This window comes from Uranotaenia lowii, chromosome 1 (assembly GCF_029784155.1).
Source record: "Uranotaenia lowii strain MFRU-FL chromosome 1, ASM2978415v1, whole genome shotgun sequence".
NCBI lineage: Eukaryota > Metazoa > Arthropoda > Insecta > Diptera > Culicidae > Uranotaenia > Uranotaenia lowii.
This window is the reverse complement of record NC_073691.1, coordinates 183,413,047-183,426,881: the sequence shown is the minus strand read 5'-3', so window position 1 is coordinate 183,426,881 and position 13,835 is coordinate 183,413,047. Positions and strand designations below refer to the sequence as shown.

The window sequence follows — 13,835 nt, the reverse complement described above, 5'->3', positions numbered from 1 at the left end:
ATAAGACTAATGTTGGCAGAGCTCGAGAATCGATCAAGCAAATGGTAGCAAACTTGACATGGGAGGATATTTGGGTACCCCAAATATTTCTATGATTATTTGAGATCCCTCCCTTTTTCCAGTAGGAATATAGGAAGGGGAAGGAGCACATACAAGTTCTAACATAACTCAAAAACTAATCAAGCAAATGGAACCAAATTTGGCATGGGATGGTATTAACGTACGAAAAATGTTTCAATGAATATTTGGAGGTGGGCTACATTAAATACAATTTTTAGCATATATGGAGAACTAATCGAGGAAATGGAACCAAAGTTGGCATGGGAGAGTATTTGGGTACGATAAATGTATTTGAGTCTCATCTCTCTTTCCAATGAGGAAACAGGAAAGGGAGAAGGGGGCTTCCATATAGTTTTGAGTATATCTGAAAAACAAATCGAGCAAATGGAACTAAATTTGGCATGGGAGAGCATGTGATCAAGGTTGCCTGATTCACAGAAAAACCTATAATTTTACAGAATTTTGACCAAATTTCCACCACAGAATCTGTGTCACAGAACACCGAATTTTGGAAGTATTCACAGATTTCACAGATTATTTAAGTTTTGTAAGTATTTCCAAATCCATGAATTTTATGTCAACATAAATTTTGGATTTCTAACTTTGTTTGGTAATCTTTATTGATTTTTCTTAAGAGAAATGTAAAATAGACCTATTTTTTCATAACTTTTCAAAGAAATTTATGCTGTTTCCATCACAGAAAACCATCACAGAATTTCTGGGCGAAATCACAGAATATCAGAATTTATTTTGGTAAAACACAGAATTTGTTCCGGCAACCTTGCATGTGATACGAGAAATGGTTTGATGATTACGGGAGGGAGGCTTCCATACATTTTTTTTTTTTTTGGCACAACTCGAGCTCTTATCTAAGAAATGGAGCTGAATTTCACATTGAAAAGTATTAAATAGAGCACGAGAAGTGGTTCAATTTTTATTTGAGTCACCACCGTTCTCCCAGTGAGTGCCCCAGCACAATTTTGTTGATGTTACCTGAGAATTAATCAAGCGAATGGAATCAAATTTGATACGGGAAGGTGTATGGGTACGCGATATGCTTCTATGATTGTTATAAACTAAGCTTGCAAAATTAACCGGTTTCATCCGGGTTTATCCGCATATTTACTACAAAAAATGGAAAAAGTCCGGTCCGGCTCGTTAACAGGATTTCATTGAAAAAAGTCCGAATTTTGTCCGTATTTATTAAAATTGTGTTGTAGAATTTTTTTTTTCAATCATGCGTCTGAAACGAAATTTTATAGCAAGTTTCATAAAAATAACCATGAAAGTTTTTTTAGAGTCTAAGATACGGTTTTAAAATCTGCTGAAATTTAGATGAAAACATTTTTCATGTCCCTGGGTTTTGATCACTTTTTCCCACTTTTGAAACGAAGGGGTGGAGAACCCATACCCATAAAACATACATTTTGGCATAATTAAAAAAAACTCATGATACTTATAAAGACACAGTAAAAATTTCAGATCTTGAAAAATCAATTTACAGATCAAGTTTCACTAGATGAAATGAAATTATCTTTGAATTGCAATTCGAAACTCCAGCTGCAAAATGGTTGCCTTTGATTTATGCTGAAATTGATTTAAAATAATCAAGGCCGGATTAAAGGGGGGGCAAAAGGGGCAATTGCCCCGGGCCCCCCGGCTCAGGGGGGCCCCCCGAGGGAAAAAATTAACATTACTTTAGTCATACTACCTCAATTTCTATAAATCTATGAAAAGAAATCAAAACAAGGAAATCGGAATAAAAACTTGAAATTTAACAACTTAAGGGGCCCCCGTGAAATAATATCTTGAATAGTTTTTCTCTTGCATAAATTAAGGGGGTCCCCTAGAGAAAGCAGTGAAGAAGTTCTTCCGCATTTTATGGACTGAAAACATCAAAATCTTGTTATTGAATTTCAAAATCTGGACAAAAATAATGTAAACCAAATTCGAAAAAAAATCAAGAGGATATGAGAAAAAACACCTCAAGTATTCTTTTTTATCGAAACATCTCAGTCAGGTAAAATAAAAAAAAAAACATCTCCTCATTTTAATTACATGCATACGTCTTGCACAATTATAATGTTTATTATTACTTTCCAAGTAATGGTTACTGCTCTATAAAAGCAGCTAATTTCGTCAAACTGGGTCACAGTGCTAAGAGAGAAATGAGAAGCTTTATGATAAACATTTCAAAATTTTACCAGTATCCGTATTAATACCAAATACCGGGTATTATTATAACTTTTCACTTTTTAATCATTATTTTTGAAATTTTCGTTGGTTGATAAATTCTATACCCTTTTGAGTTTTTGAAAATAAAATCTATAAAAAAAACTGTAGTTGCTTCGACCAATCGACAGTACTGAGATTCCTTATTGAATTTCCATCCCAATTTTTGTCTTAGGTTTAGAATTCGTATTTAAACATTTTCAACTGATTTAACCAGAATTTTACCATATACTAAAGTAAATACCTGAATTCAGCATATAATTTTCCAAATGATCATTCTCAAATTATCATTAATTTTTCCAGATTCAGTTCATTAAGATTTTCAAGTCTTGTGTTGTTACTTCAGTTAATGAAGTTCAGTTTCATGGGATTTTTTCTGAATTTTGAGAACTCATGATCTTTGTTTTAGGTTCTCAACTCATTTGGATTCCTCATCTGACTTTTTGGCTTCGGGAGCGTCGAATAAATTCTGTCACATTCAGAATAACAATTTGATAAAAATTTTTTATCTGATGAGAAAAAAATCATAATCATAAAAATCCCAGGAAACCGTTTTGTTTGTGTTTCAAAGGTATAAAACTGAAATACACATTTGGTGCAATTTCTGATTTGGCTCTGATTGTAACTTTGAATCTCAATTTTTAAAATTTTAATCCATATTTCGTTCCTCAAAACTTGATGTGAAAATATGATTTAGATTTAAGACAATGAATTGTGGTTCTTAAAATAACCGTATTTAAAGCTTTGAATACTTAAACTCTTATAATTGTGTCTCTATGGAATTTGAATTTAGTTATTTTGTTTATTTTTTTGAATTTGTATTCTATGTTTAACATCATCATGATACTTTCCAATTGTCATAAGGTGAAAATTTCTCGATGAAGTACAAACCAGACGATCAATGATGAAATGAAAAATATTCCAAATATCTATCCGGTCACTATTCTAAACCAGAGAATTTTAGTTGGTGTACAAAAAAATTGAGAATTAAATTATGCATTTGGAAGCTTTTGCATTTGTGAGAAATTTCTTAACTCTTACGCAATGTTTGCTCATGATTGATTAATAATTTTTATGTGAAGATAGTAGAAATCTTCTATACAGACAACATGGCAATTTGAAGAGAGAATATTGAACTCATCTCCAGTTCTTTAACTCGTTTAAAATGTTCAGGATAGCATTTGAAAAAAAAAATCATAGGGGCCCCCCGAGAAAAATTGCCCCGGGCCCCCCGATGGCTTAATCTGGCTCTGAAAATAATGCTCACAAAAAATCAAAATTTAAATAATTTTTACAAATTTCATATGTTTTTGGAAGGTGTATCAGAGCACACCGGGTTATCTAGAAACCCATAAAAAAAATGCGAAAATCTGTTATCAAGGTTAAAAAAACTTTTCTTGATGTTGACATGATTTAAAACCCTTTTTATTCATTCAGATGGACATATTGAGAAACAACCAATCGATGTGTCCACTTTCGTTCTCAACTCCCAAGCAGATTTCGATGCCCAAAACGGTTGCAAACTGAGACCATAACGAGCTATCAACAGCAAACTAAAGGCAACATTTGCTGTTAACTCTTCCAAAAAAAGGCATCATTGATCAATAGTTTTTAAATGATAGCATGCAGAACCTTCTTTAAACGCTGAAAAAGCGCTCAAAATGGTTTTTATTCAGCCAACAAGCAGGAACAGCACTCCCGTTTTATTGGAACCAGCTTTTGTTCAGCGAGTTGTCGATTTTAGCAGCCAAAATGTTCGAAAAAAAAAACTAAGAAAAAAGTCAAATTTGTGAGCTTTCACACCCTGTTTTGAAAATCAATTGACATTGTACATATAAAAAAAACTTTTATCAATAATTGCTCTTTCATAAAGTGCTACGAACATACATCATTCATGCATTCATTCATCCATCTGGTTACGGAGGTTGAGCAGCGTAAAATCGGAACCGTTTGTTTCTCGACATGCAACTTCCGTGATGGCATTCCGTGACCCCACCCACCCTCGCGAGCTACTCACACTTTGTCAGCCGAGTTATTTGTCTGTGGCAAACCAACCGGAGCGGCGGCGCGGCGCCCACACGTCTGGTTCTCACATTGCAATGCCCGATGAAATGTATGAATGCGGACGGCAAGGATTTTCTCCGGAACTCCTGAAGTATCTACCGCAGCAAAGGACGTTTTCCCATGAAGTCGCCAGATTTTGGCAACCGGTTTGTTCTAGCAGTAGTTGCGGTGCACAATGGCCTGTTCCAAATGTCACGGTTTTGAATTTGACTGGTGCCAGTTGAATGGTTGCTCCTACACCCACTACACACTCACATACATTGCTCCCGGGTTGATGGGGCGCTTTTCCGGGAGACCGACGACACGGTTAGAAGCACGAAACCACCTTCATATGTAGCTCGAACAATGGAATGGCTTCAGAAGCATACACATTTCCGAGGACCGTGAAACGGAGTGACAGGAGCGATAAGTCGGACCTCTTGCAAGTGTGGGATACACACTTATCATTCATGAAATTCTCCGGTCACATTCTGAAACAAAGCCCGAGGGTCGAAGATGGGTCCGTTTTTTCGCTTCATCCCTCGCGTAGGTGAGCATACAGATTGATGTTGGCTCATCATCGTCGTCATCAACTGGAAAGCCGACGTCAGACTACACTAGATATACCGGCGAACGACTGATTGATTAGGTACGTGGCTAGAATAACAGGTGCCGTTGAAAGTTTCAATTTCGCTCTATGGAGCCACTTTTGATGGAAATTTATAAACCATGTTTTTCCCTAGCACCAAACCTCGACCAGACAGTATCACTTAATTAATTCTACTTATAAAGCAATTCCACCCAGCTCTCAATTATAGCCAAAAGCTAAACTCATTAACGTTATCTTAACCAAAGCCACTTGATTTCCGACGTCGCCTTTTTCCTTCCCCTGAACAAAACTCGGATCCTGGGCGAGCACTCGACGAAAATTGAGCGCCCTTGAATAAACACAGTTGAACACAGCTTCCGGGATGTTGGGCAGGCAGACAGACAGGCATATCTCAAAATGGCCGCCTACAATCTTCGCAATGCGTCTCATTGTTTTGCCGGGTGCCGAACCAGCAAGCAGCAGGTCAAATTGTAGGAAGTTCAACGAAACGTCCACCTCTTGGACGCCCTTCAACTTCATTCATCAGTCGGATTATAGCACACAGCACTTTCCGTTTTGGGGGGCCCATTAATCCGATTAGCTGGACCAATAAAATTAGCATAATTAGTGTCGGCTTTGGCCACGACATCATGGCATAAATTGGTCTCCCCTTCTCCTCTCCTTACCACGGCAACTTGCTCTCTGTGCAGCAGAAGACATCCAGGAAGAACCTGGCTCATTTATTCTTTGTTTTTCGAAGATGAGTTAAAGTTGGATGTTTTTTTAGCAATCAAACATAATCAACAAAGCATACAAGGTCAATTTTGACAATTTTGACAATTTTGACAATTTTGACAATTTTGACAATTTTGACAATTTTGACAATTTTGACAATTTTGACAATTTTGACAATTTTGACAATTTTGACAATTTTGACAATTTTGCCAATTTTGACAATTTTGACAATTTTGACAATTTTGACAATTTTGAAAATTTTGACAATTTTGACAATTTTGACAATTTTGACAATTTTGACAATTTTGACAATTTTGACATTTTGATAATTTTGATAATTTTGACAATTTTGACAATTTTGACAATTTTGACAATTTTGACAATTTTGACAATTTTGACAATTTTGACAATTTTGACAGTTTTGACAATTTTGACAATTTTGACAATTTTGACAATTTTGACAATTTTGACAATTTTGACAATTTTGACAATTTTGACAATTTTGACAATTTTGACAATTTTGACAATTTTGACAATTTTGACAATTTTGACAATTTTGACAATTTTGACAATTTTGACAATTTTGACAATTTTGACAATTTTGACAATTTTGACAATTTTGACAATTTTGACAATTTTGACAATTTTGACAATTTTGACAATTTTGACAATTTTGACAATTTTGACAATTTTGACAATTTTGACAATTTTGACAATTTTGACAATTTTGACAATTTTGACAATTTTGACAATTTTGACAATTTTGACAATTTTGACAATTTTGACAATTTTGACAATTTTGACAATTTTGACAATTTTGACAATTTTGACAATTTTGACAATTTTGACAATTTTGACAATTTTGACAATTTTGACAATTTTGCCAATTTTGACAATTTTGACAATTTTGACAATTTTGACAATTTTGAAAATTTTGACAATTTTGACAATTTTGACAATTTTGACAATTTTGACAATTTTGACAATTTTGACATTTTGACAATTTTGATAATTTTGACAATTTTGACAATTTTGACAATTTTGACAATTTTGACAATTTTGACAATTTTGACAGTTTTGACAATTTTGACAATTTTGACAATTTTGACAATTTTGACAATTTTGACAATTTTGACAATTTTGACAATTTTGACAATTTTGACAATTTTGACAATTTTGACAATTTTGACAATTTTGACAATTTTGACAATTTTGACAATTTTGACAATTTTGACAATTTTGACAATTTTGACAATTTTGACATTTTTGACAATTTTGACAATTTTGACAATTTTGACAATTTTGACAGTTTTGACAATTTTGACAATTTTGACAATTTTGACAATTTTGACAATTTGACAATTTTGACAATTTTGACAATTTTGACAATTTTGACAATTTTGACAATTTTGACAATTTTGACAATTTTGACAATTTTGACAATTTGGCAATGCCATCTTTGAAAGATACGATATTTTTCCAAATACATACATGTATTTGACAAAATTATTGAACAAAACAGAATCGTTGAACAAGCTGTGCTTCAATTTTTGTAAAAGTAAGTATTGAGAATGATGGTATACATTCGGGGATAATTTGTTTCAAAGTAAACATGAAGGAGCAATTTGGGTTGGACCAACAACCAAGAATTACTTCTTGGCTTCTTGGCTTCTTTTCTGGTACAGGTTAAAATAATGCTGTAACAAATGTGAGGCTCCTCAAATTTTTTGAAGATACATACATTATTTTTAGATTCTGAAACGTAGCCATACTATTTAAATTTGATATGAATATTTTTAGTTATTGCAGAGCACACCAAATAACCTCAGTATTTGCAAGACTAACAGCTGCTTTCATCTCATTTAAATACTTTCGTCATTAAATTTAATGTTCAATTTTACAGCAACCAGTATGTTGGAAAACTGGCCACCGTGCCAGTCCGCGGTTTTTGCAAAAGTCGCTGAGAAATAACAGCGAAAACTAAACGTCATCGTTGCCGCCAAAAGTGACGGCACGAGGAAAATTTTCACTTCTGTTAGCCATTTTCGTATCGAGTTGCGTACTGCGTAGAAGCAGAAAGTTTGTATTTGTACTGAAAACTAAATGTTTGAAGTGTTCCGTTTTGCTAAATATTGTTGATTTTTGGAATCAGGAGCGTAGGATCATGTAGGTATACATGTAGTTTAGAGTGGCTCGTTATTAACTTTTGTATTTTAGTATCAGGCAAAAACGCTGATATTGGATTGACCATCTCTGTTGAACAGAGCGCTAAAAGTAGCAAATCGGTAATATTTGTTAATTTTATTCTATAACGCCACAAATTACCCAGAATATTGTCCACAGGACTCTTTGCTCTCGATACGAGGTTGAACTGAGTTGTATTAGGGCCGGAATAGCTAGGGTCACTGATTTGTAAGTTCTAACCTATAAAACCATTTTGAACCATGTTTGTAACAACTTATCATTTGTTCCGTAGAATTGAAGCATCACTACAAAACTATAAATATAGTCTGCTATCAGTACCAGTGCATCGCTTTTCATTTGCCGCCCTATCACAACATTCTTCAATTAAATCAAATTGAAGTCGAAATTCGTCGAGCAACTGGGAATCGTCGAAATTAACTTTACGTTCGAGGTTCGCCAACAAAGATGGAACGAGAATTTCAACCCAAGACCGGAACTGGTCCGGAAGCTGACAACGACACCACTATTGTCGATCAAAACTCCAGCTGCGTGGCTTGCAGCAAACCAGACAGCTTTGACGATATGGTTGCCTGCGACTTGTGTGATTCCTGGTGGCATCAGTGTTGCGCGGGAGTAACCAAGTCAATTAAGGACCGTGATTGGACATGCCCCAGATGTTTGCCGGTTCCAAGTCGAGCAAACTCGATTAGATCCACTTCGTGGACTGGGTGTCCAGCAGAACGAGCAACGTTTCGGAAAGGCTCGAAGGAGCTGTTGGTGGTGTCGACGAGGGGCGTACCGACGCCCAGCCGATTGAAGCTGAACAGATTCAGCAAGTAAATAGTGTTGTTCGCGAGCTCAATAGCAAGGTGGCAAACTGCCAGAAGGAGCCGGATCCATTGTATGCGAACTGGAAAGTTATCCTGAAGGCGTGCCAAATTCAAAATAACGCTTCAGTGAGTGGCACACCCTACACAGGCACAGTGCCAAAAAGCACCCGAATGCTGGCTCCGCCGATTGCTCCCCGTACATTCGAGCAGTATGAGCGTCGAGAAGAAAATGTCTTTCCTGACAGCACGGAATATTCTATGCAGAACCAATGTAGTTATCGGAAACATCCGCAGGTGGAACCCGGATATAACGCACCGGTGCCGCAACACATAGCACCCGAACGTGATGTAATGCCAAGCAATTTGACACCCTCGCCACAGGCAGGCTTGTCTGGCAATCGAATTCAACATTCGTCAATTGTTTTGAGCACACCATCGGCATCGCAGATTGCTGCCAGGCAGGCACTTTCGCGAGACCTCCCAATATTTTCCGGCAATCCAGCTGATTGGCCGGTGTTTATCGCCAACTACAATTATACCACAGAGGCGTGTGGATTCAACTGTGGAGAAAATATGATCCGCTTACAGCGTTGTCTGAAAGGTCCTGCGTACGAGGCAGTCAGAAGCAAGCTGGTCATACCGTCATTGGTTCCTGCGGTTATCGACGCGTTAGAGATGCGGTTTGGGCGTCCCGAATTGTTGATCGAGACTTTCATCAACAATGTGAAATCTACGACGCCACCCAGAGCGGATCGTTTGGAAACCCTAATAGATTTTGGGGAGAAGGTGCAGACTCTTTGCGACCACATAATTGCTGCCGATCTGACTGATCATTTGGCCAACCCGCAATTGATGAAGGATCTAGTTGAAAAATTGCCCCCTGACTACAGAATGAAGTGGGCCGAATTCCGTGAGCCACTGTCGAAAGTAAATTTGCAAACGTTCCGAGAATTTATGAATCGGATTGTCAAGAATGCTTACCGTGTAACTGGTGCAAGGTCGTTTGTTGAAGAGATGAAATCGGTGAAGCGCGACCGAGGAAAGAATCTAAACTACAGCTTCATACATTCCAAAACCGGGGGGAGTGACTCCGGCCAGTCAGCCAAAGTCTCAGCCGATGAGCGGAAGCCAATTGAATGTGCCGTTTGTGGGAAAATTAATCATCGAGCCAGGGAGTGCGAAGCATTCCAAGCGCTGTCCGTAGATGAACGCTGGACACGTGTACGGAATCTTGGACTCTGTCGTACGTGCCTTTACGGACATGGACGTCGCCGATGCAGGAGTACAAAACGCTGCGGAATCAATGGCTGTGAGAAACGGCATCATCCGTCGCTGCACTCCGACCGGAAATCACAAGATGCAGCTACGACGACGGTGGCGTCGCTGCATGCTGCTATGAACCACCAAACTGATGGTGCTGATCCAACATTATTCTTCAGAATTTTACCTGTGACGGTCTATCAAGGTCAACATTCTATCGACACATTCGCCTTTGTCGATGAGGGGTCGGCACTTAGTATGATGGATACCGAGCTAGCTGATAAGCTTGGACTTCGAGGACGAAAGCAACCACTTTGCCTTACGTGGACGGCACAAGTATCCAGAACTGAACAAAACTCCCGAAGAGTGTCATTTGAAATTTCTGGTCTGGGTAAACCGAAAAGGTTCCGAATGACAAATGTTTGCACCGTTGATTCATTGGGCCTGCCAGTGCAAAGTTTGCCCATCAGCGACTTGCAAGAACGATATCAATACCTTCGAGGGATTCCGGTTTCTGGCTACCAGAATGCAGTGCCCCAGATATTGATTGGCGTGGACCATCTGAGACTGGTCGTGCCTCTCAGAGTTCGAGAAAGAGGTCAGCAAGAACCAACTGCAGTTAAAACTCGTCTCGGTTGGAATATTTACGGAGGACAAGGAAATTCGAAGCTTTTCGCTTTGAATCTGCATCTGTGCAAATTTAGTTGCAGCACGAATTTTCAAAATTCAATTGAAGGGTACTCTGCTATCGAAGAAGCAAAAGCAGAAGTTAAGCCCACATTGCATCATGTGTCAGACCAAGATGCCCCTGCAGTGTCTTTCTTGAAAGCCACAACTGTCCGTGTGAACGATCCATTGTTGGAGGCTAGCGTTGGAGAACAAGTCGACGAACAAGTAAGAAGAAGTCATGCGCATAGCGCTACCGTAGCCGAGCTGACAATAGCAGATCCGCGGAAGATGCTATATCTGCCACTCAAACTTGTGGCCAATCTGAGGAAGCCGATGAAAATCCGCCAGCCTTGGGCAGCTGCCGCTCCAGTGGATGATATCGTCCCGAATACCATGCTTTTCGAGGGCTCAGAACTCCTGACATCACTGCTGGCGATCTTATTGCGTCTCCGGCATCATGTAGTTGGTGTGAGTGATTATACGCAAAAGAGATGTCAACAAGTTAATATTCGCAATGAAAATCGAGATGTCCAACGATTTTTCTGGCGTAAGGATCCGACCAGGGAACCAGAAGCGCGTTTAATAGATGTGATTGTTCCTAAATATTGCGACAAAATCCTTGCTGGCAATTTTCTGACCGTTGAGGAGCTAAAGCTGATTTCTGCTAAGATGACGGAAGTGCACCGAAGTGGCAGCGCCCAGCCGCGAAACGTTAGCTCCAATAGTACGGCAGAAAAGGATCATCATGATGAACGACCTAAGACGACAACTTATGTCAGTGAAAACGAAGCGGCTACACCAGTACGAATTTTAGTGGAAGAGACGAAATGTGAAACCGTCACTTTGTTCTCCAAGCCGAAAGAGAATATTTTGAACCGGGTGCAAGACAGTCCGAAATCAACTATTCGAGAGACCATTAGATGTGCGACGTTGCTTTTCGAGGTTCTTCGCACACTTTCTCTACGTATTGTTCGAGGAGAGGTTCTTAGCCGAAAATGGTGGTGGTCAGGCGAAGGATGGAAAGAAGAAAGAAGCGATGGTAGCTTCAATCATTGGCGAAAGTGGCTCCAAACTTTGTTGGACGTGCGACGGGCTACGATACCGGAAGAATGTACCCACGATCTCCTGAAACGAGCATGGACTAAGGTGAAAAAGAAATTCGAGCAGTTCTGGCGAAGGTGGGTTTTGGAGTACCTGCCAACACTAACCAAACGTACTAAGTGGTTCAATGAAACGAGAGATATTGCGGTAGGAGATGTGGTACTCATATTCAATGAAGGAAAGCGGAATTCCTGGGAGCGAGGATTGATCGTAGAACTCATCGCTGCATCGGATGGACGGATTCGACAAGCCTGGTTTCGAACGGGCAATGGTGTATATCGGAAGCCGATTGCTAAGCTAGCAATCCTTGAAGTGTCGTCTCGAGAAAATGGTTCCAGAGAGTTGCCTGACTGCGAAGGTGGCTCCATAGTGAGCAACGATGAAGGCGTGAACGAGGATTCCGGAAGTGATGAAACCGAGGCCAGCCGTAGGTTCCATCGGGGGGAGAATGTTGGAAAACTGGCCACCGTGCCAGTCCGCGGTTTTTGCAAAAGTCGCTGAGAAATAACAGCGAAAACTAAACGTCATCGTTGCCGCCAAAAGTGACGGCACGAGGAAAATTTTCACTTCTGTTAGCCATTTTCGTATCGAGTTGCGTACTGCGTAGAAGCAGAAAGTTTGTATTTGTACTGAAAACTAAATGTTTGAAGTGTTCCGTTTTGCTAAATATTGTTGATTTTTGGAATCAGGAGCGTAGGATCATGTAGGTATACATGTAGTTTAGAGTGGCTCGTTATTAACTTTTGTATTTTAGTATCAGGCAAAAACGCTGATATTGGATTGACCATCTCTGTTGAACAGAGCGCTAAAAGTAGTAAATCGGTAATATTTGTTAATTTTATTCTATAACGCCACAAATTACCCAGAATATTGTCCACAGGACTCTTTGCTCTCGATACGAGGTTGAACTGAGTTGTATTAGGGCCGGAATAGCTAGGGTCACTGATTTGTAAGTTCTAACCTATAAAACCATTTTGAACCATGTTTGTAACAACTTATCATTTGTTCCGTAGAATTGAAGCATCACTACAAAACTATAAATATAGTCTGCTATCAGTACCAGTGCATCGCTTTTCATTTGCCGCCCTATCACAACACAGTATCAAATTGATTATCTCTGTATGATGATCATGGTCGTCCATTCGGGAAAACCCAACGCGTCCAGGTGAAAGAATAATTAAAACTCGATTTGCATTGATTGCAGTTTATCTATACATCAGCGAGCACCGGCAATAAAAACAAGAGAGCCCATTTTCGAAGCAACGCTAATTTGAATTTCCTTCTTTTTTAATTTCTTCCCTTTCTCACAGCAGCAACTGCCGAAACATCGCCACCGGTGGGCCAACAGCAACAACAATAATGGAAACGACGAAAGCCGGCAGGATGGTGGCCGCGATGGGAGTTTCACAGGTGGCGCCACTACAGGGGAGGACGGCGAACTGGAAAATTTTATTGCACTAGCGCCGGACGAAGCGGATATTTATAACTTTTCCAACAATCTCATCAACGCAGTAGATAGCGCCGTTGCCGCGGCCGCCGCTACTGGAGGATCCGATGGTCCGGCTAGACCCGGATCCAGACGAGGCACCACCGCCGCAGATGCAAATGAAGCGAATCCGTTTAATGAATTTCTTAATCCCCGCCAACATGAGCAGCAGTCGCAACCAGAAATTCCCCCGGAAATGGATGACGATGAAGCTGAGGGAGGGACAAACGGTGGGGGCGACGACGGCAACCAGAAGGTTCTAGATCCGTGGGGTTTCGATGAAGCATTGGATGAACAACTTCCAGCGCCCGAGGAACAACAACAGCAAGCGGCGCCACCACAGGAAGAACCGGATACGTCCATGGGAAACGAAATCGGGAAGAGCCCATCGGAACAGCAACAGCAGAGCCCCCTGGTGGCTAGCAGTGTCGATTTTCTCAACTCCATCGACGGTGGCTATCTGCTGTCCAACGGGATTATCGACGAGAAGGGCAGAAAGCTGATGGATGGTAAGTTTTCCACTATCCTGTCTCTTCCTTTTAACGAAGACAGCCACCTATAGATAATGAGATTGCTGTTTGGCGCTGAAAACACTCCAGCTCTCTTTCAACGAATGATTATTTTTTTAAATCCATATAAGAGTTAG

General features: G+C 39.6%; 2 protein-coding genes across 6 annotated transcripts in view; both read left to right on the top strand.

Annotated features, from left to right (window-relative positions):
* The window catches only part of LOC129739856 (lateral signaling target protein 2 homolog), a 224,989-nt gene that overhangs the window by 203,669 nt on the left and 7,485 nt on the right, over positions 1-13,835 (top strand). The window contains exon 3 of one of the 2 annotated variants that reach the window (XM_055731407.1): positions 13,017-13,698. In XM_055731407.1, coding sequence (XP_055587382.1) covers positions 13,017-13,698 — 682 coding nt within the window. Of the gene's footprint in view, positions 1-13,013; positions 13,699-13,835 lie in introns of both variants that reach the window. The other variant, XM_055731402.1, reaches the window with a different exon arrangement.
* Positions 7,647-13,000, top strand: LOC129739839 (uncharacterized). 4 transcript variants are annotated; one of them, XR_008735990.1, is made up of 4 exons: positions 7,647-7,825; positions 7,877-7,944; positions 8,003-12,406; positions 12,458-13,000. XR_008735990.1 is itself a non-coding variant. In XM_055731383.1 (4 exons), exon 4 carries the CDS (start codon positions 8,845-8,847, stop codon positions 12,202-12,204), a length of 3,360 nt encoding a protein of 1,119 aa, XP_055587358.1. In that variant the 5' UTR covers positions 7,647-7,825; positions 7,877-7,944; positions 8,003-8,071; positions 8,136-8,844; the 3' UTR covers positions 12,205-13,000. The 4 variants fall into 4 exon arrangements, 3 of the variants coding, with proteins under 3 accessions (XP_055587358.1, XP_055587346.1, XP_055587367.1); XM_055731383.1 differs by having other exon boundaries at positions 8,003-8,071; positions 8,136-13,000; XM_055731371.1 differs by having other exon boundaries at positions 8,003-13,000.

Coding starts and splice junctions, on each gene's coding strand:
- LOC129739839 (XM_055731383.1), top strand. CDS start 8,845: ATGCTGGCTCCGCCGATTGCTCCCCGTACATTCGAGCAGTATGAGCGT.